This window comes from Zeugodacus cucurbitae, chromosome X, assembly GCF_028554725.1.
Source record: "Zeugodacus cucurbitae isolate PBARC_wt_2022May chromosome X, idZeuCucr1.2, whole genome shotgun sequence".
Taxonomy (NCBI): Eukaryota; Metazoa; Arthropoda; class Insecta; order Diptera; family Tephritidae; genus Zeugodacus; species Zeugodacus cucurbitae.
The window spans coordinates 31852703-31880244 of record NC_071672.1 but is presented as its reverse complement, the minus strand read 5'-3'; the positions used below and the strand labels follow the sequence as shown (position 1 = coordinate 31880244).

Below are 27542 nucleotides of genomic sequence, written 5' to 3'. Positions count from 1 at the left end.
AACTTTGTTAGCGAACTGTCAAAGAGTTCAGTGCGACCAAGTATAGACAATTCGATTTCAGTGCCAGTTCATATGAAAATTTGGAAAGTTTGTTTGATTGGCTTGTCTACAGCAGTTAACCAATCGATGACAGCTACAATTTTTTTACTTACGAGGAAAAAAATTGTATATTTTCAGTAGATGCTATTTCATTCAATATTTCGAATAAGTAAAAAAAAAATAAAAATGCCTCCTGAATCTAAGTGACAAACTTCAATATGCCTTAGCTAGTTTGAATTTAAAGTAACAGTAAATCAAATAGTCACCGACATTGTGGCGACTTTGTCCAATGTTACTTATCATACCCTGGTCTTCATGTTCACTTAATTTTAATTGCAACTATATATATACTTATATTAAAGTGCCTATTGAATTTACCTATATTTCGAGGCCATCTAAACAATGGACTCAATTAGTTTTCCGTAACCAATAGGTAACGGAAGAACTGACGAAAGAAGCAATTATCCTATGTCAAAGAAGACAGTTGCAAAATTAGAGAAATTTAAATTAGAAAATTAGTTATATTAAATATATCTCTAATACAAATGTATATATAAACTATATGTTCCGAGAGTGTGTTTTAATTTTCTAAATAAAGTTAAAGTTTTTTACAATAGTAAAATGTGATCGTCATCGAAACAAATTAGAAATGACAACACTGTTAATGCTTTAATATTCAACTCTAACGAATACGGCGAGTTAATTCGCCGTGTTCTCGCTGTCGCTTTCTTTCCGCCATTACGCGATAAGTTGTTTTGCATGAATGTAACATGCGGGCGACGTGCTGTAATATTATTTTTCTAAATTTGCTGTAAAAAGTAAACGTCTTATCGCACGTGAAACTTGAAGCAATTTATAAACATCAACTTATAACGTACGTTACGGAATTGTTTAAATTTTATTGTTTAATTTTGGCAAAGTGAGTTGATAAAATGTGGAAAAGATTTGGATACCAAAGCGAGTGGTATCGGTGTCAATGACAATCTATAACTAATGTTGACGATATGCGGGCGGTTTTAACACCAAACAATTGGGTTAATGCAACAAACTGGTGAATTTATGCTTAGTGTACAATATAAGCCCTTCTAATTTAATCGGTTTTAGTGCTATAAAGATACCAAATAATGCAAAATATTAGCTTAAAAACGCCGTGCCTGGAATAGAGTGGTGAAACGAAGGCAACTCTAATGTATGAAATAATAAAATTATATATACGTGTACATAGTTTGATAGCAAATGTTACTTTGTACAAATGACATAAAAGTCAGTGTTGCCTAAACATATGTACTTTTCCAAATATAATTGATCTCAATAGGCTGTTTACTTCGTTTGAAATTCTATTAAATTTTTAGGTTGCTTTGTTTAAGTTGTATGTGTTTTTTAATTGAGAAAAGTTTAATTTTTGTTTATATCAACACGTTTTAGTCCAGACTGTGTTGCCATATTAGTACTCCAAAATCACTTCCTCTACCAAAAAAGTGTTTTACTATTTCATTTTCGATAAAAACACAATTGTTCTTAAATATAAATTTAATTGTTATTTGAAGACGTTAAAACATTATACGTTACAAACCTTACAAATTCATAAAACTAATAAAAGCAGGGTTTTGTGTGGCAGTCGTGTTGTATTCCGTGTTGCTGTTATATTATTCACGTTTATTACGCTTTATAAAATATCGATATTTTAAATTTTCAATAGATTTATGTAGATGTTAATACAGTTGCTAAATATTAATATGTAGATGTGTCTTAGTTTTCGTTAGATTGAAAACATTCTTCTAGATTCATTTATACAACTACTTCCTAAACGAGAATCTATAAGTAAGGATAATAATTCACAGTTCATTTTAATAATATGTTTTGTAAAAACTGCACATTCTTGTTTTTATTTTCACAAAATGCCTATTTTCTGAAAAGAAATATATCTAAATTATTATTTATTATTATTAAATTATTTGCAAATTATACGTAAGATTGCTGGTATACAATGATTAGATTAGGCCGTTTCCACTGCAGCCGGTTTTGCCTAAACACAATTTGCATACCCGATTGCCCAGGAACAACTACCTATCATTTTGATTGATTCAGTAAAATATATAAACACGAATCTGTTCTTTCCATTAAGCAAAAAACAATAAATAATTTGTATCGCATCCTAAAAGTAAATATGGGCTACAGAAGTAAGGGTGACTATTAAAAAAATGTATTTGCGGAATATAAAAAGATCTTAGATTATATTACAATGCATATTCTTTTGGAGGATTTATTCCCCATATTAAGGGTATAACAATCAAATATTTAAATTTATTCTAAGAACTAAACAATTTTGGGTGATTGCTTTATATCTAGAGTTCTCTATTGAATTTATAAATGTACTGAAATAATACATAGTTTACATTACTAAATAAGTTAAAAATTGCATTAGTAAAGTTAATTCTATTCAAATACCTTTTCCAGTTTTGGATATAATTACAATTTATTGAATCGGAAAAAGAAGCGCAACCTAATAAACGTCCATGTTCAGCAGTTATAGTTGTTTTATTTAGTTCCAGTTGTTTTCATTATATAATTATTATAGTTTCGTTCATTATAAATGAACACCAAGCACATACATGATCTAACTCTCCGTTTATGTCAAGCGATCGATCAAAATTATGAAGTAAGTATTCTTAAAATATATGCGTTGTATAAATGCATTAAATTTTATTTTGATGCAGGTGGTTAACATGGAAGCAGTCACGTCTGTTATATCCACCTTGGAGGGTACAAAGATTACAAAAGAGCAATTGGAGACCACCAGATTGGCAAAATTTATCAACCACTTAAGGCGTCGTACCAAAGATGAGCATTTAGCACGCCGTGCTAAGTCTTTACTTAAGAAATGGCGTGAAATGGTGGGAATACAACAGCAGCAGCAACATGTTAATGATCCTACGCCTACCAACTCATCGGCAACATTGCCGTCTGTATCTGGACACAACACTAGCTTATACCAACAACAAAAACTCCGTTCGCAATCTGTCTCTCCAGCAACATCCTCAATGCACTTCGATGTATTACAACACCAATCACATTCTAATAGTAGTCAAATTGTTGGTGTATCTTCTACACCTACGGCCATTGCAGAACAGTTGCCGCGCGTAACGAATGCAATTTCTGGTTCCCTGGCATCATTATCTACAGCAAGCTCCAGCGCCTATAATACCAATAAAAGAATTGCAAATATCGAAAACCAAACTGAAAGAGCATCAGGCGGTGCAGCCAGCCATGTTAAAAAGCAGCCAACAAGTTTTGAGAATGTGCTCGGTGGATTTGGCGTTACGGACAGAAGTAATGTGGATATAACAAGTGATAATTCGACGTATCGCAATAAGCTAAATAAATCTGTACAACAGCATGTTGCCTCGCAAGATGCAGAAACATTTATAATTGATCAATCATCGAATTCAAATTCTGAAAAGAGTTTGATGCTTCCATTGAATAGTCGTCCGGCAAATATAGCTCCCATTATAATTGACATTCAGGATTCGAATTCGGGTTCAAATCTAGTTATTCCCATAACAACTAATAAACCAATATCCAATAAACTACCGATAACTGGACCATTAAGAGCACAATCAGTTAGTTTAGATAGCAAACTCAATACAGCGATTTCGCCATTAAAACAGAAAAAAGTAAAAAAAGATAAACGACGTAAAGAAAGAAATGAATTCGATATTCAGGGAGGAATTGATGCCGTCGGCGATTCAAAAGTTGCCACTGTTTTATTGGATGAAACGTCATCGAACCAACAGCCTCGCCGGCAGCCTGGTGAAAGCGTTGAAAAATATACGTCTTTTGTAAATGAAGAAAAGTCTCGTTTAGCATATCCAGGTAAAACTGACTTTTCTACACTTCATAAATACAAAATACTTATGCATTACTTCTTTAGAAATTCTTTCTCTACTGGATAACAGCTCCATGAGCTCTATGTTCCCTCCAGAAACCACTACACATCCAATTGATGAACAAAATAAGGTTAATTTTTCCGCTAGTAATAGCAGTCGTACGTCTTTTAACTTGTCGACTTCTGATTTAACATTTGCTGGTAAATTTAAACCAAGTAGCACATTGCTACCAACAACATCCAGCAGCGACGCTGTTTTATATAATCCCCATCGTCGGACGGCTTCGCCAAAAAATACGTCAATGAACAACTTTTCATTGCACTCCGGTCCTACGACGTCGAAATTTACGCCATTTCGCGATGTGGGTTACAATTCAAACGACAGCAATTCCAACAGTCTAGCCTCACATACAGATCTCATCGATGTGGTTAGTAATGATAAAATTTTGCATGCGCAAAAAAAGCAGGATAATTTGAATTTACAGCATAGAGCTGCGCCAGCTATAAATGTGTTAACGCAAGCAGCGTCAGCTGCCAATGTTCCTCCACCCAAATTGCAAGCGTCAAGCAATTGCGATGCAACCTCAAATGCACCAGTTTCGCCCGAGAAGAAAGTACCCAGAAAGCGTGGACGCAAAAAAGGCTCTAAAGGTGTTGACTCCATCATTGCAAAAGAGACTAGTCTCTCATCACAAATGCTCATATCATCACTGGGCCTGGGCAATAAAAAGGTGAAAACCACAAAAGAACTTTATGCGGAAATGCAAAATCGCAAATTGGGCATACCGACCTCGTCGCCGTCACCGTCTTCAACTTGTTGGCAAATGTCGCATCAGCAGCAACAACAATCATCACGTCCAACATCATCTTGTTCAGGTGCGTACAAAATATATACTATTTAAGCCCGTGTCGTACATTAAATTATGTACATAACACACTAAACGAAAAATAACAACGTAAACTTTGTGCCAATTGTGTGTGGAATGAACGCAATAATTTTTTTTATTTTTTGTTTTTTCTTTAAATTTGCACTGATTTGCAATTTTATCTTATACACCTGGCAGACGGCGGCGTTAATCTCGATTACTTGCTTTAATGAGGGATTAATTCGTGAATTATCTCAATTAACTATAATCGTAACCTGCAAAATTTTCGTTGGCAAAATTGTGGATGGAATGCAAACTCACATATTTTTATTCGACTTTTCGATTTCTGAACTGTTTCGCATACTTTTTGAAAGGTCTCATTGTTGTGGCGAACGGTTTCTTTCTATCTTTTCCACTTCATTTATAAATTTTATATATTAAAGCAGTTGTAATAATAACATATTTGTATACTGTGGGGGACAAAAGTCTACGTACGACCCATATTTTTGATGTCCAGCTGAATATAATAGTAGGTAAAAAGTAATTTTGCGGTTTTGTTAAACATCTTCAATAGGGCACTAAAACTTCAAAAGTAGTACAGTAGTTTTCCGAAATAACAAATATTCGTTTTAACGAAAACCGCTTATAACGAACAACCAAAATTTTTACATTTAGTACCTTAAATAACGAAAATCGGGGATTTGTAAGTAGTCCGTTTAACGAACAACATGAAGACATATGTAGAAAGAGTTAAAAATCAAATAAAAACGTGGTGAAAACAGAATTAAAAATATAACTTGAAAAAATTCAAAAGAAATGTGCAAATTGAAAAAATTAATACGAGAAAAATATTAAATTTGATAGAAAAGCTTAAAAATAATGATCAGCACGAAATAGAGGTATAAGTCGGAATTGTGTTAAAAATATTAATTCAAAAGTGTTCACCGTATAAACTATTTTAAAAAATAAGGTAAACCTTCGCTGCCACAAAAAGGAAACAAACCGTAGTGGTGAAGTAGCTGAATTTATCAATTGTAGAAGAATTTAGCTGATACTCTGCAGAGCGTCAGGGAGTAAATTATCCAAGGAAGGAGTGGCTGTCCAGTCCTTTTATGCAGCAATTTAAGTGGCACAAAAAAGTTAAGAGCAGCCAAGAGGAATAATATCAAACTTATTGTATTGATTGAATTTTAGGAAGCGGTTATCAAATATAATACCGTATTCCAACAAATCGAACGATGACAAATCAAGTTTTTAAATAGCTATAGGAATTTACGAGTGCTATTAATGAAAAAAAACATTTTGACCTCGTATAACTGAATTTGCTTGTTAGCTCAATGTGTAAGACGTTCCTCCAACAAATGTGTCGTTAGCTTTGGGCACTGCCCAACGATGCAACTGTCAATGCTATTTACTGTTGAGACCGTATCTTGACAAGGATCAACGATTTGATAAAAGTTTTACCAGTTCCACTCGGCGCGTCCATAAAATCGCCATGTTCAGCACCAATATTTATAATCAGATTATAAATATTTTTTTGTTCTACTGTTTTTGTATTTTTCCCACAATGTCAAATATAATAATAATAATAATAATATAACAATAATAAATATAAAAACCAAACAGTAGACGAAAGTTCTTGCAAATTAGCCGAAAATGTCTTGTTTGAGATATAATGTAAATAAAATCAGCTAGTGTTATTTTTGGCGCATGAAGCGCTCTTTGGAGAACATTTTCATCTATAAAGTAAACACGTTGACAATTTTCTAATGCCAATAACTTCCTTTCTGCTGATGTATCTACTCGTTTGGTTGTGCTATTTCGTCACATACTTGCTAATGTAATTGATTTACTTTATGGAACTGCAAATCTCATTATTGACCGTCAATATCGGTTGTAGGTTCATCTATATACTGCTTCTAGCTTTTCTCTACTACTTTTCTATAAAATTTATTTATTTTTCCTTTAGGTTTATATTATTGGTACAAAACGTCTAATTTGCGCTGTGGCCGCGTCCACTTACCTAAAAATATTTTTATATATAAAGATATATTTTTTTATGAAGAGTGATTTTGTACCACTGTATCATGTCGTTCATTGACGCACATTTATACAACACAATTATGAAAAGTTATTTGATTTCTTGCATATATATGTATATGATAATATTACAGAACCTTCATTACAATCACCGCATACTTTTGATGCCTGTTCCACTAATGCCACTATGTCTACGATCGCCACACGTTCTACACCAGAAAATTTCTTGACTAATGCGCATGCTGGTAAGTTGTATAATACGAAGTATTTTTTATGCCATAATTTAATTTAAAAATAAGTAATTTTTCATTTATAATAAAAAAATAGATTTTTTATTTATATAAATGAATTATTTTTTTATTTATATACATTCGTAATTTTTTATTTATATACATTAAATAGCAGCCGGCCCGGCCCGTATTACGGGTATTAAACAAAAATTTTCAAAAGTTATTTATAATTTTTTACGCACATACTCTTCCATAAAGACTTTTTTTTTTGTGTAGGGGTCATTAAAAAGGGTAAATTAAGAAAATTCGAACATAAAATTATTATTTTTATACTCTCGCAACAAAAGTTGCTAAGAGAGTATTATGGTTTTGTTCACATAACGGTTTTTTGTAAGTCATAAAACTTAGATATAGGCTTATATATAGCAAAATGGTCAGGATGACGAGCCGAGTTGAAATCCGGATGTCTGTCCGTCCGCCCGACATATCATATAAAGTGTCATAACCAAGCCTCAAATAAAATTATAAAAGTAAAACTGGGAATAAAGAATCTCAATAGGAAGGGGCATATTTGGATGTATTTTTTTTGGGAAAGGGGGCGTGGCCTCGCCCCCAAATCGGTTATTTGGTTTCTCTTACGTAACCCACCACACACCATTAAATCGGATAATAACCACGCCCACCTCCCATACAATGATTAGGTTGAAAATTACTAAAAGTGGGTTAACTCACTAACGAAAAACGACAGAATCACTAAAATGTTTTCACAAAATGAAAAATGGGCGTCGCATCACCCACTTATGGGTCAAAATCCATATCTCAGAAACTACTCGACAGATTTCAATGAATTTCGGTATATAATGTTTTCTTGACTCCCTGAAAACACGGTTAAAAAATGGACGAAATTCATTCAAATTTGAATTTCATCTGATTCCTTCACTTTATAATGCATACATAAGGAACCAATGAAGATAGCGGAATAAAACTTTACATAAATAGTGCATATCATCTCTGACTTCACTTGTAAAAAATTGTCGAAAACGCACTATAACTTGTCAAGGCCCCAGATATCGAACATGTTGAACTCAGCCCCTAAGGATAAATTTAACCGAAAATATGGGTAAATTTCTCAGATAATTTAATGTAATTCAGAGGAAATTGTTTTCTTCTAATAGTGTATCTCCAAAAATTATTAAAATCGGGTCATAACATCTCCTAGTTGCCATATACCTAATTATAGGTTTTTCAAAAATACGGATGGCTTTATTTCGCATATATGTATGAATTGGTTAATATGTGAGATATCTTAGCAGAATTAAGTGAGCGTATAGTCTTGGATATAGTGTACCTTGCTGGTGAAAATGAAATAAATCGGTTCAGGAAATACTTCAGCCCTCATATCTATATATGACGATTTTCGTTATTCTATTAAACTTTATGCCGAATTTATCGGTTAATTTGTGTATTATCTTAATAAAATTTCTTCAATAAATAGCGCCAGTATGAAATGTTCGGTTGCACCCGAACTTTGCCTTTCCTTACCTGTTATTTTAATTTTTGTTTTCACTGGAAATTGAAACCGTTTAAATAGGATTGGCAGATCTCTTGGGACCATCGGAACCCTCGGTATATTAGCTAGTGGACCAGCTGCTGGGCCGGTGTTAATGATTTTTCTTCTTCTTGACTGGCGTAGACACCGCTTACGCGGTTATAGCCGAGTCCAAAACAGCGCGCCACGTATCCCTCCTTCTGGCAGTTTGGCGCCAATTGGTTATACCAAGCGAAGCCAGGTCTCTCTCCACCTGGTCCTTCCATCGGAGTGGAGGTATCCCTCTTCCTCGGCTTCTACCAGCGGGTACTGCATCGAATACTTTCAGAGCAGGATACGGTGATAATGATTGTTACAATTAAATTGTCCTTCCTTAACTTTTTGAATTATTAGATTTATTTCCTAGACACTATCATTCCTGGGTAACAATATTGCCCTAGAACACAACCAAGAAAAGTCCTTTTCGTGCAAATTCCGAACGAATATTTATAGTTATATTTTAATGACAACAATTTGTCATTTGTACATACAGAGAACATATTTCTCATATATTTCTCTTTTCAAAACACTTTCTTGATACGTAGATATTTTTTTTATTGAATTTAGTACCCTTAAATAAATCAATGAACATTTTGGAAAAAGTATTGTCATATAAAATGATAAATATTTTTGTATTAGGGGCCCATCCATAAATTACGTCACACGAATTTAAGGACTTTTTAACCCCTCCCCCTCCTTGTCACATTTTGAACTCAACCCCCCCCCCCTGACGTGACGTCACCAATTTTCGAATTTTATGGATTTATCATAAAATAAAAAAAGGTATTCTATTTATTCTTATATTTATTGAATAATCTTTAATAAAATCAACATTTAGTATAATATTAAAGTACAGAAACAACGAATGACTAGTCAAGAAATAATAGATACTTAATTATGCTGCTGCGTGATCGGCGTGGTACAGAGCAGCCAGTCATCTAGCACCCAGGAGCGCAACAGAGCGGGAAACGATATTGCCCTAAATTCTGAAATGTGATGTCACAAAGCTTTTGACCCCCCCTGCCCCTTGTCACACAATGTCACTTCTGAATGATACCCTCCCCCCCTTCAAGGTGTGACGTAATTTATGGATGGCCCCTTAAAAATGCAGTTCGAATAAATCATATATATAATACCTTAAATATATGAAGATGCTAATTATAAATAAGTAAGAAGATAAAAATATGACTTTTTATAAATTCATACAACAAAATATTTTTATTTATTAACATAAAATATATATTAAATACAAAGAGATGTCATTTATAACAAAGAATTGCTAAACTAAATAGTTTTACACAATTTATTATTATCAGCGTATTTCCCTAAAATTTCATTTAGCGGATTACTTCTGACATACATAATTTTGTTCTATCATCAATATTTCCCGGAGCGCACGCGACGAAATACGTTTTAGGGTACTTTTTTACACAATGATTACGTTAGTTAATTTTTAATAAGGATTCGAAATCGTATCTAGCGATAAATAAAGCCTATGTTACTCAGGGTGAATGTGTCTTCCCAATGGTGAAATAATTTTTGAAATCGTCAAAGTAGTTTTTGTGTTTATTCATTACAAATATACATACAAATCTTTCCTCTTTATAATAGTATACAAATTTATTATTTTTTATTTATTTAAGGCGAATGTGAGACTACTAGCGATACAGGCACTTCAGAACCCTCTCGTGATAGCTCGGCAATTCCGAAGCTCCTAAAGCGTTCACTTTCTATTGACAGTAATAGCAATATCCAGCAAGCGCCTGAAGTAAAAATAAATGCGAATTCGCCGGCTGAGTGCAACAAATCTAGTGATACCTCAAACCAAATTGCTGCTATTGAGAAACAATTGGTCGAGCTCTTAACGAAATTGCCGCCTGTACCACTACCGAATGCCATTCAATTGAAATGCGCCGCAGAGTTAGTACCATGCACGTGTAAAGTGATTGAAATATCTCCAACTGATATCTCCGCTGAAAATGAGTTAAAACAAGTTGCTGGTAAGGAAAATGAGCAGGCTCCAAATGGCCATGAGCGCATCGAACAGTTAGATACATTTATATCGAAGCATGAAACTAATGGCGATAAGACGTTAGATACAGAGAAAAACATATTGAAGTTGTTGCCAACGAATTCGCCATTGCCGCCAGCTGTACCGAAACCTAAACCAAAGAAATCAATATTTGATCTTGATTTCGATGAAGATGAGGATCCACTGCCTAAAATAATAGCAGAGGCCGCTGCAGCAAGTTTGAAAAAAGAACAGGAGAGAATTACAGAAGTGAAAGAGGAACCGGAAAATGACGAAACAACTGTCGGTGCGTTGCAACAGTCGCAAACAAACGATTATAATGTACCAGTTGAGCACACTGTAACACAGTTGGTTGAGGAGTTTCCCATGCCTATACTACCCACGTATGAAGTTGAAGAGGATCCACATTGTGTGGCAAAAGAACGCTTTGACTTACAAACGCAAAAAATTACAAAATTTCACATTGATGCCTTACATAATTGCTACATACCGCACGTCAATGGTAATTGGGACGATTCCAATTACACAATTGCCCAGAACATGACACTAAATGACATTACCACCGATGTCGAACATGGTTATGTAATAACGGACGGTAGCAATGTTGTACCAAAGTACGGTTCTCTTGCAACGGAACGCATACCTAAAGATTTAAGTCATACAAATTTGTTTGAATTTAATGCTATGCCAAAAGAGACAACTGCGACGACGCAAATGTGTACTATACCATTTCTCGGTGTAGCGCGTACGATGTTAAGAGATCGATTTAAATTAAAAACGCACAATCACAAAACATGCCATAAAGCAAAAGTTACTTCATTAGACGAGTGTGCGGGGTACCACAGTGGCGGTAGTGCAGTGGAATATAGGCGAACTGAAGAGTACAAGACTGATGAAACCGGAATTAGTATCAGTGTCATGACGCAAAACATTAAACAAATGGCAAACGAAAATGTAACAGCTGACGACGTGGTAAGCGTTTCCAAAGGTTTAAAAGATATTTGTAAACAGTTAAATGATTCAGTGCATGGTTTGACAAAACCTTACGACGTAACAGTTGATGCAATTGTTAATAAAAATAACAATAACAACAATAACAATGTCATGCTTAAAGACATCACAATTGATGTAGACGGTCACGGCGCTGATTTATTTATGACACAAGCAAATGTATTAAACGAGAGTGAACGCAACGGACAAAATCTACTTGCTATTGCTGATCATTTAGATTATAGCACAAATATATCGGGAAACACGCCATTGCCACAAACGAATACAGTTGTCATATGCGATAACATGGAAGCAAACAATATGCCTCAAGTAGTCGAGGGTTATAGTGAAGAGTGCAGGGCCACAGTTGACACAGCAAGCAACGCATTCCTTGCTAACATACTGCTGCCTGTAGTTGCTGAAGAAAGCAATGAAAACAACGTTGACAATGCATATAGTCGCCGTAGCAGCAGCTGCAGTAACTCCAGTTTGAAACAAACTCAACAGTCGATTAATTTGAAATTGAAGCATCAGTTTCAGCATAAAACAATTGTGGATGCAAACGGCGAAAGGAAGCGTAAACGCCGAAAAGGCATACGTCGTTCTGTAGGCGAAAATTTACAAGATGCCAGTGCTGTGCAAGATAATAAACAATCACGCATCAAACGTTTAAAAATTGCAATAAATGGTAAGGTGACAACACAAATGCAATTTACCGGTAATAGCAGTAATAATAGCAGTGATGAAGATAACGAGGCGCAACTGACGGATAATAATGTTGGCAATGAAGTTGTGCACATTGACGAGTACAATGAAAGTGCTCCTATGGACGGAGTCGAATTGGTGGAAAATACGCCCTTAACTAGTCCAGGCAGCCATAATTCGACATATAATCAATGTAACGTGGCAAGTGGTGATGATGAGCTTTGCGCGAATTCGCGTGAAAACAACTACAATGAAGAACAAGAAATGGATTATGATTATTATGGCGATGCAGAAATTGATGGTGATGTAGAATTCGATGAATATGAGGACGTTGATGAGTATAGTGGTGATTTTCACGAAGTCGTTACAAGAGATATATCGGCGTCTTCAACGGGAAACAACCACATAGTGCTAACTATCAAGAAAACGCCTAGCAAAACCAATTCACCCTCAAATTCACTCTCCGCCATGTCGCCAAACAACGCAAGCAGTCAAATGTACGGCGCGCAAGTAGCTGCTGTAAATATATCGCCCATTGTAGCCAAGACAACTACGGTACAATCTACTAACACGCTCGGCGATGTAGACATAAACGCACTAATTGTAAAGAAGCTAGAGGTTTGCGAGACTAAAAATAATGCCGAAACAACAAAACAACTTTTAGACACAGTCAAACTAACGACAACTGAAGAAATGCAGCCACAATTACCAAACGAAGTTGAGTTGGTAGGCACGCAGTCAAAATTCGTTAGTGTTAAAAGTTCGCCAAAAAACAGTTTGGAGCTTAGTGATCCAGAAAATTGCGGGTCAGCGCCAATAACTAATCGTGTACAGAGTGTAGGAAATCGTAAACAACAACACAGAAGACGCAAGCTTAGGAAGTGTGCAACTAAATATGGCGCATTATCGGGCGATATCAAACTACATCGTGACCTCTTTTTCCAACATGAGGTCTTTGTGACTGATGCCGCAGGGGTTAAGCAAAGCATACTAAATTTCAGCAGCTGTAGCTCAAGCTGTGCCGATGACAGTGACTACGATCACTGTAACGACTTAACAGAAGCAAGTGTCAATTCCACAGAAAAGTTTGGTGCTGAAATTGTTAATAAATTGGGTGAGCTTAAAAAGGAATGTTACGCAACAGAAATGTTTGAGGCGACACAACAGTGTAAACGTGCTTTGTCCGCATCACCCTGTTCGACATATTCAAGTTGCTGTAATGTGTCAATAGAAAATGGTGTGATAACTGCATGCGGTACCGATAATAATGCCAGAGTTGATTGCGCGGATCTCAAAACTCAAATTGGTGTTGTAGGATGTGATATTGGCCCAGATATGCATGTCGTTAAAACAGACGTTGTTGAGGACAACAAGGAATTTGAGGTGCATACTGTAAATACGGTTAACTCAAATACGAATAGTATTCCTACGCTTGCTGTTGCTACCGATAATAATCTAGCAGATAATGTCAACGAAAAATTGCCTTTTGAAAACAATGGACTATTGTACTCTTTTAACAATATTTATTACACAAAAGATAAGTTGGAGGCTCAAACCAATCATGCAACCATGAACAATGGTATACTCTTGGATGTGCGTAGCGGTCAAATGCTTAGCGATATTGGGGACGCTGATACTGCTGCAGTTTATGCAGCAAAGGAACAGGAGCAAATAATGCTCCCAAATAAAAATTGTGATGATTATAATAACATTTATAATAAAAACATTAATACCATTAATTTAATTAGATACTATATTAATGACCCTAGTTTAAAAACTCATGTTAATAGTAATAAACAATGCGGTAATTACATGAACATTGATGACGCCGGCAATGTGAATACAGACGCTGCTGCACATCTGCAATACGCTGACAATGATAATGATAATAAAGCTGGCATCAATGTTGGTTGTACTGCTAATATTGTACAGAAAGCTGATAATTCAGTTCAAAGGTTCAACAATAGCGGCGCAAACGACGAAAAACCTATAATAGAACCATCCGCAGAGACTCGTTGCACACAAGTTATGGTGCCACACAAAGAAAATCGCACTGGTCTGCGTGCTGTCGACGAAGATGTAAATGATGAAGATGGCAACAATTGCGCGCGCATTCAGCAATTCAGAGAGTGGCATCAAGTGCTACAATTGCGTTCCTACAATGATGAATTGCTTACTGTACTACCGTACGTAGTCCTTGATTGAGTTCAAATGAAGTTCACTCCCATTTAAAGCAGTTTATATAAACTGCACTATGTTTTACGGTCTGCGTTTGTTAAATATAATAATATATATAATAGATATGATAATATAATGAACTATGGTAATATAAATTATAATAAAATAACTTGAATTATAAAAAAAAATATTTGTAATGAATATGAAAATAATTAGATTTGCACTTGTATGCAAAAAATAATATATCTGCATTTTTAACTTTTATTTCGGATTTTTGCTCCTCGAAATTATATGCTACAGTTGAACTTCCCTAACTCGAATCACGATAATTCCCAAAAAAATCTTAAAGTTAGAGAGAATTCGAGTTATGGATGGTAATTTCTATGATATTTTACTTCTGATGCCAAGAAATTCGCGTTAAGGCGTAAGGAAACGCCAAATAGCACTAGTATGCACTAAATGTTTATCAACGTTTTTTGTTTCCTATAAAGGAATTTCTGAACCTGTAAACTACTGGGATGATGTCATACATTTACTGTGAAGAGACCAAGTAGATGTATTACAGCAAGTGGCCCACTAGAGTATTTCACAAGGCATTATTTTCATTACAAATGCTCAACATCATTCCGACTGTTAATTTTTATAGCAAATCTTGATTTGGAGCGCAGTTTTATGAGAAATCTGAATATTTCTCTCTTCCTAGAAATCTTTCGTAAGAACATTCACCGAAATTTTTGGAATTTGGCCAAGTTTTCTAGTCATTAAGCTCTGTACGCGTCCAATAATTTAAAATTAGGGCCTCTTCCTCGCTTTGGTTCTAGTTAGGAGTGTTGTGAAATCCAAGACAGATTTGCTGATTATCAGAATGGCAAACCAATTCTGATTTTCATGTGCTGAACACATAGACAACGTCAAGCGATGAACGACTTCTGTCAAATATTAAAATACACGCGTTCTTATGGGCACAGCTTTTTAGACAACAGGACGACCTCGCGACAAAAGTCTTCGTTGTCGCCAAATTAGAAATGTTTCTAATTTTGTCAACGACAATGGCCGCTGTAGAGCTGCCACTAATATGTGAAATGTAAAATTATTCAAAGTTCTAACAAGTATGACATTATTTAGCCAGCATTTATACATTTTATGCACAAATTTCACTTTGAACAAAATATGTAAATAGACGAATGGACAGATGGATGGACATTGCGACTAAAATTTGAAAAATAAACTATCCTATTTTTAAGTTGGACCAAACTGCAGATGTGTGCAAAATGTAATTAAAATCGGTTCAGTAGTTTATTCGCCAATCCCGGACAAACAACGTGACATGAAGCTTTTATATGTATAGACTAGCTGACCCACACAGGCGTTGCCCTGCGTGAAATTATTTGTTTTGAAAAGGAAGTTGAATTTAGATTGTATTGAAAAGCATTTATTTTCGATTTTTCGATAAACAACATTTTTTGTTTTCTGTTCCGGAGCGTAAATCTACAGAAAAGATGGTTTTTCAACTCGTGAACACTCCACATGTAGCTGACCGTATGAAAATCATGGCATTTCCAGATTTACCACACATTTCCAGCGACTGTCATTGTGACCTGTTGATTGACATCGCAAATGCAAGTTTCACTGGAAACTAATACGTTTGAACTGAAATGACAAATCGTTGGAACTCAGAGGAATTGGTGGAATCAAGCATTCTGCCCCTTGTAAGTCCCTTTCAAAACTCTTGCAACTATCACATTATTCGATAGCTGCGTCACAATCAGGGTTCAATTACACAGTTTCGACATAATTACATAATAATGACAGATCCAACTTTAAATGATGCGGCGGCATGTCAAGCAAATCCAAAATTTAGAAATTCAACACACAAATCTCCCTGAATTTGACTTGAATCGTATAGATTAAATCATCAACATCGGTATTTTTGACAGCTAAAATTGCGCGTGCACTCAACCAATCGTAGGTACTTATAATTTTGGCCAATGTATTCAGATCGTCTTTCGTTGAAGTGAATTGATAAATGGCAGGTGGAATTGATATCAAACCATTGAAAAAATCAACCGGAATTTGTTCATTTACAATTTTTAACAGTTCTTCTGTGGTTTTATCCTGTTGCAGGAACACTCGCATATTCATGGTCAATCATATGGTTTTCACGTACCGCCACAAATACTATGACTTGAGACATTCAATTCAGCCGCCGGTGTTGATTTTGGAATAACAGGAAGTATTTGTCGAAAATCGCCAGCTAACGGTATCATTGCGCAACCAAAGCGACGATTATTGATCCACAGATCTTTCATTGTTCTGTCTAGAGAATTGCACTTATCTCATACTATCAGTTTACAATTCATCACTTTTGCCACAGCTGATTGCCTTGCAAACAGGTGTTTCATTGATTTGCATGTTTAACGGAAGCTTCAGTGCCGAATGTGCCGTTCTTCCAACTTCTAGTAACGTTGCAGAAATTCCAGTAGATGCGAGAGCCAACGCAATGCCTTTTTGAAATTGTATTGTTGCCAAAATCAATATTATCTGTTCCGCCGTTATTGTCAACATAAGTATAATTCTTTTATTATTATCTTTCTAGCAAATTTTCAATATTTGTTTACTTTTTCCCCGTACTTCCACGGATATTTCAATACTAAAACATATAAGGAACGCCTAAGTTTGGGTGCAACAGAACATTTTATGCTCTTGCAATTTATTGCTATAGTTTTATTAAGATAACACACAATTTTATCCATATATTCGGCATAAAGTCCAATAGAATAACGAAAATCATCATATATAGTATATTAGTTATCACATAAACGGTACTCACGGACTTTTTTTAGATCATTAAAAGAGAAATAATTCTTTCATACATAACTTTTTTGTATCTTGAACCGCTTTCGCAGCGCAAGGAACGGAAGCCTTCAAAGATAAATAATTTCTCCCGTTTTTTATACATTTACCACTGTTTCTTCGCTCCTATTGGTCGCGGATGCAGCGTGATGCTATATAGCCTATAGCCTTCCTCCATCAATGGACTATCCAACACAAAATAATTATTCAATTCGAACCAGTAGTTTCGGAGATTAGCGCGTTCAAACAAACAAATAAACAAACTCTTCAGCTTTATAATATTAGTATAGATTATAAAAGTTATGAATACAAAATTTAAAACACTTCATAATTGTAGCGTCAAAAGAATTTTTTTAATTTTTTGCTCAAGTTCTTCTATGTTATCGGATACCGAAACAGTTACACCGTCGTCTGATTACACGGGTCAACACAAAATTTGACCATAACTTTAAAACAGTAAATTTCCATTGTTTAGGTCTTAATTAGACGAAAAAAAATAAATGCTTTTTTATTTAGGACACCGTTTTAATGAAAAAATAATGTTTTTTTTATTCAGGACACCGTTTTAACGCTATTTTTTAAAATATGTGGTTATAATTTTTAATTGAAAATTAAATCACTTAAAGAAACATATTAATTAAGTTTTACAATCAAAATAACTTAAAAAAAGTAAAAATTTACTTAAAAGTGTACACTTTTACTTTTTTTATGTTCATAGGTACTATCTCTTAATAAACCCCAAATATAGCCTCCCATCATGTTTTCATTGTATTGACCTTGATAACGTTGTTCGAAGCTCATAATGTCCTGGTGAAAACGTTCTCCTTGCTGTTCTGAATACGCTCCCATGTTGTTTTTGAATTTATCTAAATGAGCATGCAGCATGACATTCTGCAGCCCATGGCCTCAAAATTATTTAGCATATTTTCAACTAGGTTTTCGTAGTTTTCGGCTTTGTTATTTCCTAAGAATCCAGAAACGACTGCTTTGAAATTGTTCCAACTGGCTTTTTGAATACGAACCAGCAACCTTGGAAATTTCTGATCGGCGAAAATCTGTCTGATTTGCGGACCAACAAAAACCCCGTCTTTAACCTTTGCTTCGGATAACTTCGGGAAAAACTTGTTTAAGTATTCAAAAGCTTCTGAGGAATGATCCAGTTTTTTAACAAATTGTTTTATCAACCCTAATAATGTGCAGAGGCGGCATGAACACTTTTTCTGCTTTAACAATTGGCTCAAATACGTTTTCTTTTCCGATACAAAGTTCTGTTCTTTCTGGCCAAGACCGTTGAGTATAATGCTTAGCATCCACTCTACTATCCCATAAGCACAAATAACAAGGATACTTTGTATATCCGCTTTGAAGTCCCATAAAAAATCCCACCATTTTGAAATCTCCAATTAGCTGCAAGTTATACTCGCAATACTTTACAGATTCCAGCAAAATTTTAACACTTTCATAATTTTCTTCAAAATATACTGAGTGAGCGATTGGAAGAGATGGAAATTTCTTGTCTATTGTTAGTTTTAGCTATTATTCGTTTAGGATCATTTGCGGTCTCAAGAGCAAACAATCCTTTACATTGCATACATTAAATACTAAGGTCACTAATAAATATTCCGCTAAAACACCGTTTTAACGATATTTTTTTTAAATGTGTTTTTAATTTTAAATTGAAAATGAAATCACTTAAGGAAACATTTAAATTAAGTTGTACTATCAAAATAACTTACAAAAAAGTAAAAAATAATTTTAAAATGCACACTTTTACTTTTTCTTTTATGTTCATTGGTACTATCTCTTAATCAACCCCAAATATAGTATTATTACTATAACTTTTACAAAAGCAAACTTTATACGAAAAGAATGTACTTTCTTGTCGTTTTTGTTCATAATTAATCAGAAAATCATAAAATAAACTTTAGGACAAAGAAAAAATGTTTTTACATGCAAAGGACCCCTGACAGACGGCGGCGTTAATTCGGAATAACTGCTTTAATCGGGGTTGATTCGAGAGTTATCTCAGTTAACTCCGTTTGCTAACTTCCATTTAATCCTCAAAATTTTAGAGAGTTAGTGGGAGTTCGTGGCATTTTCGTTGGCAACATTGTTAAACATGGCCGCTTTTAATCTATTGTGAATGAAAATATGCAATACTGACAGATGTTTTTCAATTAAATGTAAACAAAAACATCCGCATGCAATGAAATAGTTATTTTTTTTTTCAAAAATGGAAATTATAATAATAACGAATTTATGTATATTTCTTTAGTAATTAGTGATTTTGTACTAATTGTGCGGCTAACAACCGCAATATTTGCTTTCTATCCAATTTCATTTTACCAAAATGAAAATATTATTGCCAATCAGTTGTTTATGGGAGTTTATAACTCGCTTTGCTGCCGTCTGTCACCTACATATTTGGAACTGATTAAAAGCGCAGTTAATCCGAATTAACTCTGCCGTCTGTCTAGCATATTAGGTTAGTCTGGTAAGCTGCAAAGGCACATATAGAACAGTTTTTAGTTCTTTGTGTTAATAGTTGGATTGCCGTCACGTGGTCAATGGGCACAGCTTTGTAGACAACAGCACGACTTCGCGACAAAAGGTTTGACGTCTTCGCTGTCGCCAAATTATAGTAGGTTTCCATATGAAAATAATCTCGTTCCAAGCTCGTTCAATAATCTAACCGTTTACATATAGCCAAATGAGATTATCAATTGTCGAATGTGTTGCATTTGTTGTTGTATTACACATATTTCTCTCGCTGTCAGCCATTTTTGTTTATATTTTCATTTGACATTTCTCCTCTTCTTCGTAAAATTATCGACAAATCTAGGAATGTATATACATACAACGAGATAATTTTATAATCTCGGATTATCCAGAGAGGAATTTTGTATGGGAAATCTCGCTTCATAATTACAGATTATCGAGTTAAGCTCTTAAATGGAGATAATCACGTTATATGTAAACATAGTATTAGAATGTTTCTAATTTTACCCAACAATGGCTGCTACAGAGCTGCCACTAATATGTGAAATGTAAAATTATTCAAAGTTTTTACAACTATGACGTTATTTTGCCAGCAGAAGCGTAAAATAGCTTTTAAATATCATTTATAATAACAATCGATTATTTAAAACAAATAAATCGACTATTTTTACATTTTTTCACGAATAATTTCACTTCAAACTAAATATGTAAATTTTATAGAAGTGAAAGATTTTAGTAAGGCAACAATGAAATTGCTGTTTGACATGTCGCTGCCATCTTCAAAATGTTCAAGGCGCTGGCTTTAAAGCGACATTTGTAGTCAGCCCTCACTACGTCGTGTCGTCGTCTTTGTGTTCAGCACTTCAATGGTGTCACAGAATCTGATTGAAGTAGTGTCTAACCGATACCAAATTTTTGGCCGATGCCGATTAATCGGCCAGTTGGCAAAGAATCGGCCGATGCCGATGCCGATGCCGATTCTTTCATTAACAACTTTATTTAGTAAATTAGTAAAGTAACAAATGAAAAACAAAGACAAATAACATCACAAAATAAGTAAACAACTCAGTTCATATGATGATTCATTTAATTAATATTCAAAACTAAATAAATTATTATGATAAGATATACAGTGGAACTTCTCTAACTCGAATCATCAATCATTCGAGTTATAAAATTTTCATTAAAAAATATAATTTTTTTTTTTGTTTGTTGCATTTTGCAGTTGTTTGGTTCTTGACGTTTGTATCTCATGCCTTTGTTACATGATTTATACAATTCATAAGTGTAATATCATATTTTTTGTTCGCCTCCATAAGATATAGAGGGACTCCTCTTAAATTCTACCTCGATATAAAAGTTTTAAATGCCATGACCAAAAAGTTCGATTTATGGAAGAAAATTTGTATGAAAATTGCCTTCTATTGCCACTTCAAAAGTTCGAGTTATGGAGAACTTCGAGTTATAGAAATTCGAGTTAGGGGAGGAAATTTGTATGAAATTTGGCTTCTGAACGCTATTGCCTATTCAAGTGTTCGAGTTATGTAGATCTTCGAGTTATAGAAGTTCGTGTTATGGAAGTTCCACTGTATGTTGATAGAATAATAAATTATTCGCACTCCTCTTAAATTCTACCTCGATATAAAAGTTTTAAATGCCATGACCAAAAAGTTCGATTTATGGAAGAAAATTTGTATGAAAATTGCCTTCTATTGCCACTTCAAAAGTTCGAGTTATGGAGAACTTCGAGTTATAGAAATTCGAGTTAGGGGAGGAAATTTGTATGAAATTTGGCTTCTAAACGCTATTGCCTATTCAAGTGTTCGAGTTATGTAGATCTTCGAGTTATAGAAGTTCGTGTTATGGAAGTTCCACTGTATGTTGATAGAATAATAAATTATTCGCATTTTCTCAAAGCGAATCAGCAATATAGCTCTTTGCTTTAAGGACAAATATGAGCATTAAGGTCTATAATCGAAAATAGTAGGTCTAGTGAAAAGAATCCGTTATTTTCAAAGAGATGACTTTTATAATTTATATCTCGCATTGTGAAAGGCGTCACATGGGGATAGTGTCATGATAGAAACTTCGAAAGCTTGTTTGTTTTCTGCAGTGCTAAATAAAACCTTCAATTTGATGCAAAATTATTGAATTTTTTAACACTAGACTTAAATTATCATCGTGATGAATTATTAGTTTAGTCAAATGTTTTATCTGTGTTTTATATGGTAAACAGAAGAATTGAAATTTTATGCTTTAAAGAAATCAAAAAAGTAAAAAAAAATGTATTTTAGTGTGATACGAAAGAAGTAGAAAGAATCGGTTAAGAATCGGCCAAATTTGGCCGATGCCGATACCGATGCCGATGCTGAATTTTGTGGCCGATACTGTCCGATGTCGATACCAAGGCCGATTAATCGGTCGGTCTCTAGATTGAAGTTTCGTCTTTTCGAATATAAGCAAAACCAATATTCGAATCAACTGTGCAACTATTTATTCATTCGGCAAAATTAACAAGACAATTTCATAGTATTTCGTTTTATATTCAAGGGAAATAAAACCTGGTATTTTATTTATTAATAATTTATATATTTAAGTGTACAAATCTATTTGTTTAACGTTTATGTAAAAACTTAGATATTTCCATGATATAAGCTGAATTATCTATTTTGTGAAATTCTTAGAATATTTTGATTTTTTCGGTTGAATTCAATAATTACCTCTAATAATTATTATATTTTTCCAAAGTGTTTTAACGGCAAATCAAAATACAGTGGAACTTCTCTAACTAGAATCACCATAATCCACAAAAAAATTTCGAGTTAGAGAGTTCAAGAATTTTCATTAAAACATATAAATTTTTAAAAAGCTCTAAAATAAGATTTATACTCTGTTTTCTTTATTTGCTTCGCAAAAATTTTTATAGACATACGTTAAAAGATGTTTTTTGTAATTTTGATTGTTGCATTTTGCTATTGTTTGGCTCTTGACTTTGTTAAATGATTTATGTAATTTATAACTGCAATATTATATTTTTTGTTCGCCTCCGTTGGATATAGGGGAACTCTTTTAAAATTCTGCCTCGATAGTAAAATTTGAAATTTTGTATTATTCCCTGACCAAAAAGTTCGATTTATGGAAGGAAATTTGTATGAAAGTTGCCTTCTATTGCCACTTCAACAGTTCGAGTTATGGAGATCTTCGAGTTATGGAAGTTCCACTGTATCTCAAATCTGTCAGCCCTGAAGCAATTGGTTTGTTTTTGATATTTAAACCGATAAAATTGGTTTCCATGACTCCTAAAATAAAAAAAATCTGATTCGATGATCAAACCAATAATATCAGAAATGACACAAAATAGAATTTTTTTTTCGGTTTGAATTCTGATTCCGACAACTATCAGATTCCACAACAACCCTGAGTATTTCCTTATTTTCTGATGAATTCAACCCATTATACACTCTTTAGAGGGATATAGAAAACATTGCTGATAGCTCTTAAACGTTTTTACCCCATTGGGGATTATAGGTACCTAGTTGGACCATGAGCTGTATGTGTTATTCGACGACATAGACATAGTCCAGCGAATAAAAAAACAGCGGCTACGCTGGCTAGGTCATGTTGTTCGAATGGATGAAAGTGCTCCAGCTCTGAAAGTATTCGATGCAGTACCCGCTGGTGGGAGCCGAGGAAGAGGGAGACCTCCACTCCGATGGAAGGACCAGGTGGAGAGTGACCTGGCTTCGCTTGGTATAACCAATTGGCGCGCTGTTTTGGACTCGGCTATAACCGCGTAAGCGGTGTCTACGCCAGTCAAGAAGAAGAAGAGTTGGACCACTCGAAACTATAACCCTTTGCCCGACATTTTAAAATTGCCATATTGGGTATTTTAGGTATGAAAAAATGAATCACCAACTAATTGACAAATTCACCACGCCTGGTACATATCTGATACATGTTTTTTGTTGTTATTGGTTTGTTTTTTGTGTAAACTCATTCTTGACATACTGAATATGTCTCAGTGGAGTTCTTACAATAACGGTACTAAATATTATACTTGACTTACTTTGTACGCAAGTGGCAGCAAAGACGGCACTTGGTCTAAGGGAATTCTTCCTACTAGTTAGCTGTAATAATAGGTTCTCGTTTATATCTGATAATACGGATTTACAGAAACTAGTAGAATTAAATCTTAATTCAACTCCCAATATTGCCTTCATCTCCAGAGAGAAGTTGAATAGCCGCGAAGTCTATAAAGACACCGTTATAAGCAACTATACAGACGGTTCCAAACTGCATAAACGAGTGGGAGCAGGTATCTTTTCAGAAAAGCTAGATATCTGACTCGCCGTCCGACTACCAGATTGTAGTGTCTTTCAAGCGGAGCTTACTGCAATTAAATAAGTCCTTCTAGTTCTGACAAAGATGTTGCTTACAACAATAAACATATTCCTATACATAGACAGCATAGTGGCTTTAAAATCTCTAAGGGTTTATTCGAAGTCGGTGAAGGAATGCCTTGAGCTGTTGGCAGAACGAGATTCCTATTTTTCGTTAAATCTGTAATGGGTTCCAGGACACAGCGATATTCCACGTAACTGTTAAGTATATGAACTAGCCAGATTGGTCATCAAGTTACAATTAGAACCCGATAACCCGCATGCATATAAGGAGTCTTTTTGAAACCCTCACCTTGGAACTTTTTCCATAAAGTTGAGATTTTAGCATTAAATATAGCCAATGTTACTGGGGTGAATGCAGCTTTCCAATTTTTGAGTTTATTCATTATAAACATATATACAAATCTTTCTTCTTTATAATAGTAGTATAGATATATAATGATTTTCGTTGTTGTGTGGTCTTTCGAATACATTTTTTTAAATACTTTACAAATTTAACGGAGCAAGTTCAAATGCTATGATATGAAAGAAATGTTTAAGTTAGCTAGAGAAATTAGTGAAAAAAGTTATCTGGAAGCATACCTATCGAAATAGGTCTCATTAGCTTGGACACTGGCAGAAATGTACAATTAGAGAATATGAATGTCATATATGATGAAATACTATCTAAATAACTCAAATAGAAACTGAAAAATTGCATCCGATCTTTATACGTATTTGGTATGAGGAAAACATGTCGGATCAACTGAAAGCGCCAATATAATGTGTAGATATCTTTTACAAGAATGAATGCCCCGATGGATCACCCGATATCTACAGCAGATATTCCAACAGCTGCACAGTGGTTCCGCCCATAGGTAAAAAATAAAAAAATCCATCTCATGATTTTTTGTCAAAATGTAGTCGTTGTCATGGCATGGAACCCATAGTCGAAAATGCCTATTTGCAAACCGGGTTTTCCTAAAAATGTAACGGTATATTCTAATAGAGTTAAATGCATGATTACCTGTACATTTCCAAAGCACATCAGATCTTTTTTGAAAAATCTAGATGGATTTTGAAGCTAAAGTTATCTATATTATCTTATGAGGTTAATTAAGACTAACTTGGTTCGTGGTTTTTGTGAAATTATAGTCTTATGTGACCTATTTGTTTATACCTTTTTTGTGCGTATTCAATTTGTTTACATAGAGTTTTAATTGTGTTCCCTCCCTAAAGGGGGATCAGCTTTATTTTATATTATCTTTATTAGAGTCTTAAGGTAAGACAATTGTTAAAGTTAGGTACGGAAATTTTCGGATGTATTTGCAATCGTCAAAATACTAGTGATACTATTTTTACGTTCAAACTCATTATAACTGGGCTAAGAAAGCTTTGAAAGAAAGATAAGTCAACTTTATTTCAATCTGTGTACTGTTTACTATAGAAGACCTTATACGAATGGGCGAAATCGGACCAGTGCCACGCCCACAAAATGGCGAAAACCAAAAACACATAAAGTGTCATAACTAAGCCATAAATGAAGTTATAAAAGTAAAATTTGGAATAATATATATAATATATATCTTATATAATATATTTTTTTAGGAGTGGGCGTGGCCCCGCCCACAAATCTATTATTTATACATAACTCGCAAACCAATAAAGCTATATAAACCAAACTTTCTGCAGTCGGTTCTCTTTCGTACCCCACTATACACCATGAAAATAGTTGAAATCGGATAATAACAACGCCCACTTCCCATACAAATGTTAGGTTGAATATTACTAAAAATGGGTTAACTCACTAATGAAAAACTACAGAAACTCTTAATTTCACAGAAATAATAGTAGAAGGAAGCTCCACTCAGATGTTTTTACAAAATGAAAAATGGGCGTGTCATCGCCCACTTATGGGTCAAAAACCATATCTCAGGAACTACTCGACAGATTTCAATGAAATTCGGTGTATATTTTCTTTACACCCTGATAACACGGATAAAAAATGGGCGAATTCGGTTTACAACCACGACTGCTTTCCTTATAACTCAAATTTGAATTCCATCTGATTCCTTCACTTTATCATGTATACATAAGGAACCAATGAAGATAGCGGAATAAAACTTTACACAAATGGTACATATACAACGGACTATAACTTTTCAAGGTCCGAGATATCGAACATGTTGAACTCAGCGCCTAAGGCTAAATTTTAATCGAAAATTAGGGTAAATCTCTCAGATAATTACATGTAATTCAGAGGAAGTTGTTTTCTTCTAATAGTGTTCTTTTAAAAAAATTATTAAAATCGGGTCATAACATCTCCTAGCTCCCATATACATAATTATAGGTTTTTAAAAAACGGTGGACTTTTTTCCGCATATACATATGTATTGGTTAATATGTGAGATATCTTAGCAAAATTAAGTGAGCGTATATTGGATATAGTGTATACTGCTGGTGAAAATTAAAGAATTACCTCAGCCCTCATATATATAAAAATCAAGTGTCACATTGTTTGTTTTCGATGGACTCCTAAACTACTGAACCGATTTTAATGAAATTTTTAACACTGTATGCAGTTTGGTCCAACTTGAAAGATAGGATAGTTTATAACTCTCCTTATATATATATATATATATATATTTGGCGTAGGAACCGCTTTAAGCGATTATAGCCGAATCCACCAGAGCGTGCCACTCATTCCTCCTTTTTGCTTTTTGGCGCCAACTGGAAACACCAAGTGAAGCCAGGTCACTTTGCACTTGGTCTTTCCACCGGAGTGGAGGTCGTCCTCTTCCGCGGCTTCCTCCAGCGGGTACTGCATCGAATACTTCCAGAGCTGGAGTGTTTTCTTCCATCCGTACAACATGACCTAGCCAGCGTAGCCGCTGTCTTTTTATTCGCTGAACTATGTCAATGTCGTCGTATAAATCGTACAGCTCATCGTTCCATCCTCTGCGGTATTCGCCGTTGCCAATGTTTAGAGGACCATAAATCTTGCGCAAAACCTTTCTCTCGAAAACCCCAAGAGTCGTCTCATCGGATGTTGTCATCGTCCACGCTTCAGCGCCATACATCAGGACGAGAATAATGAGCGACTTATAGAGTTTGATTTTGGTTCGTCGAGAGAGGACTTTACTTTTCAATTGCCTACTCAGTCCAAAGTAGCACCTGTTGGCAAGAGTGATTCTGCGTTGGATTTCAAGGCTGACATTGTTGGTGTTGTTAATGCTGGTTCCCAGATAAACGAAATT

At 34.6% G+C, this 27542-nt stretch overlaps 1 protein-coding gene across 5 annotated transcripts; it reads left to right on the top strand.

Annotated features, from left to right (window-relative positions):
* The first annotated feature begins 753 nt into the window (after positions 1-753).
* On the top strand, positions 754-14746 carry LOC105220275 (mediator of RNA polymerase II transcription subunit 26). Of its 5 annotated transcripts, XM_054235629.1 has the most exons (7): positions 760-958; positions 2497-2698; positions 2757-3912; positions 3971-4353; positions 4411-4801; positions 6966-7076; positions 10293-14746. In XM_054235629.1, the coding sequence occupies exons 2-7, from the start codon at positions 2633-2635 to the stop codon at positions 14579-14581; spliced, it is 6396 nt and encodes a 2131-aa protein (XP_054091604.1). In that variant the 5' UTR covers positions 760-958; positions 2497-2632; the 3' UTR covers positions 14582-14746. The 5 variants fall into 5 exon arrangements, with proteins under 5 accessions (XP_011195015.2, XP_054091604.1, XP_011195013.2 ...); XM_011196713.3 differs by having other exon boundaries at positions 754-913; positions 3971-4801; positions 10293-14744; XM_011196711.3 differs by having other exon boundaries at positions 3971-4801; positions 10293-14744.
* The last annotated feature ends 12796 nt before the right edge of the window (positions 14747-27542 follow it).

What these genes read in the sequence shown, in the direction of transcription:
- LOC105220275 (XM_011196713.3), top strand. Translation starts at nt 2,633, where the DNA reads ATGAACACCAAGCACATACATGATCTAACTCTCCGTTTATGTCAAGCG. An exon ending in GTCTCGTTTAGCATATCCAG is followed by an intron (nt 3,913 to 3,970) that starts GTAAAACTGACT and finishes TTACTTCTTTAG; the next exon opens with AAATTCTTTCTCTACTGGAT. An exon ending in TCCAACATCATCTTGTTCAG is followed by an intron (nt 4,802 to 6,965) that starts GTGCGTACAAAA and finishes ATAATATTACAG; the next exon opens with AACCTTCATTACAATCACCG.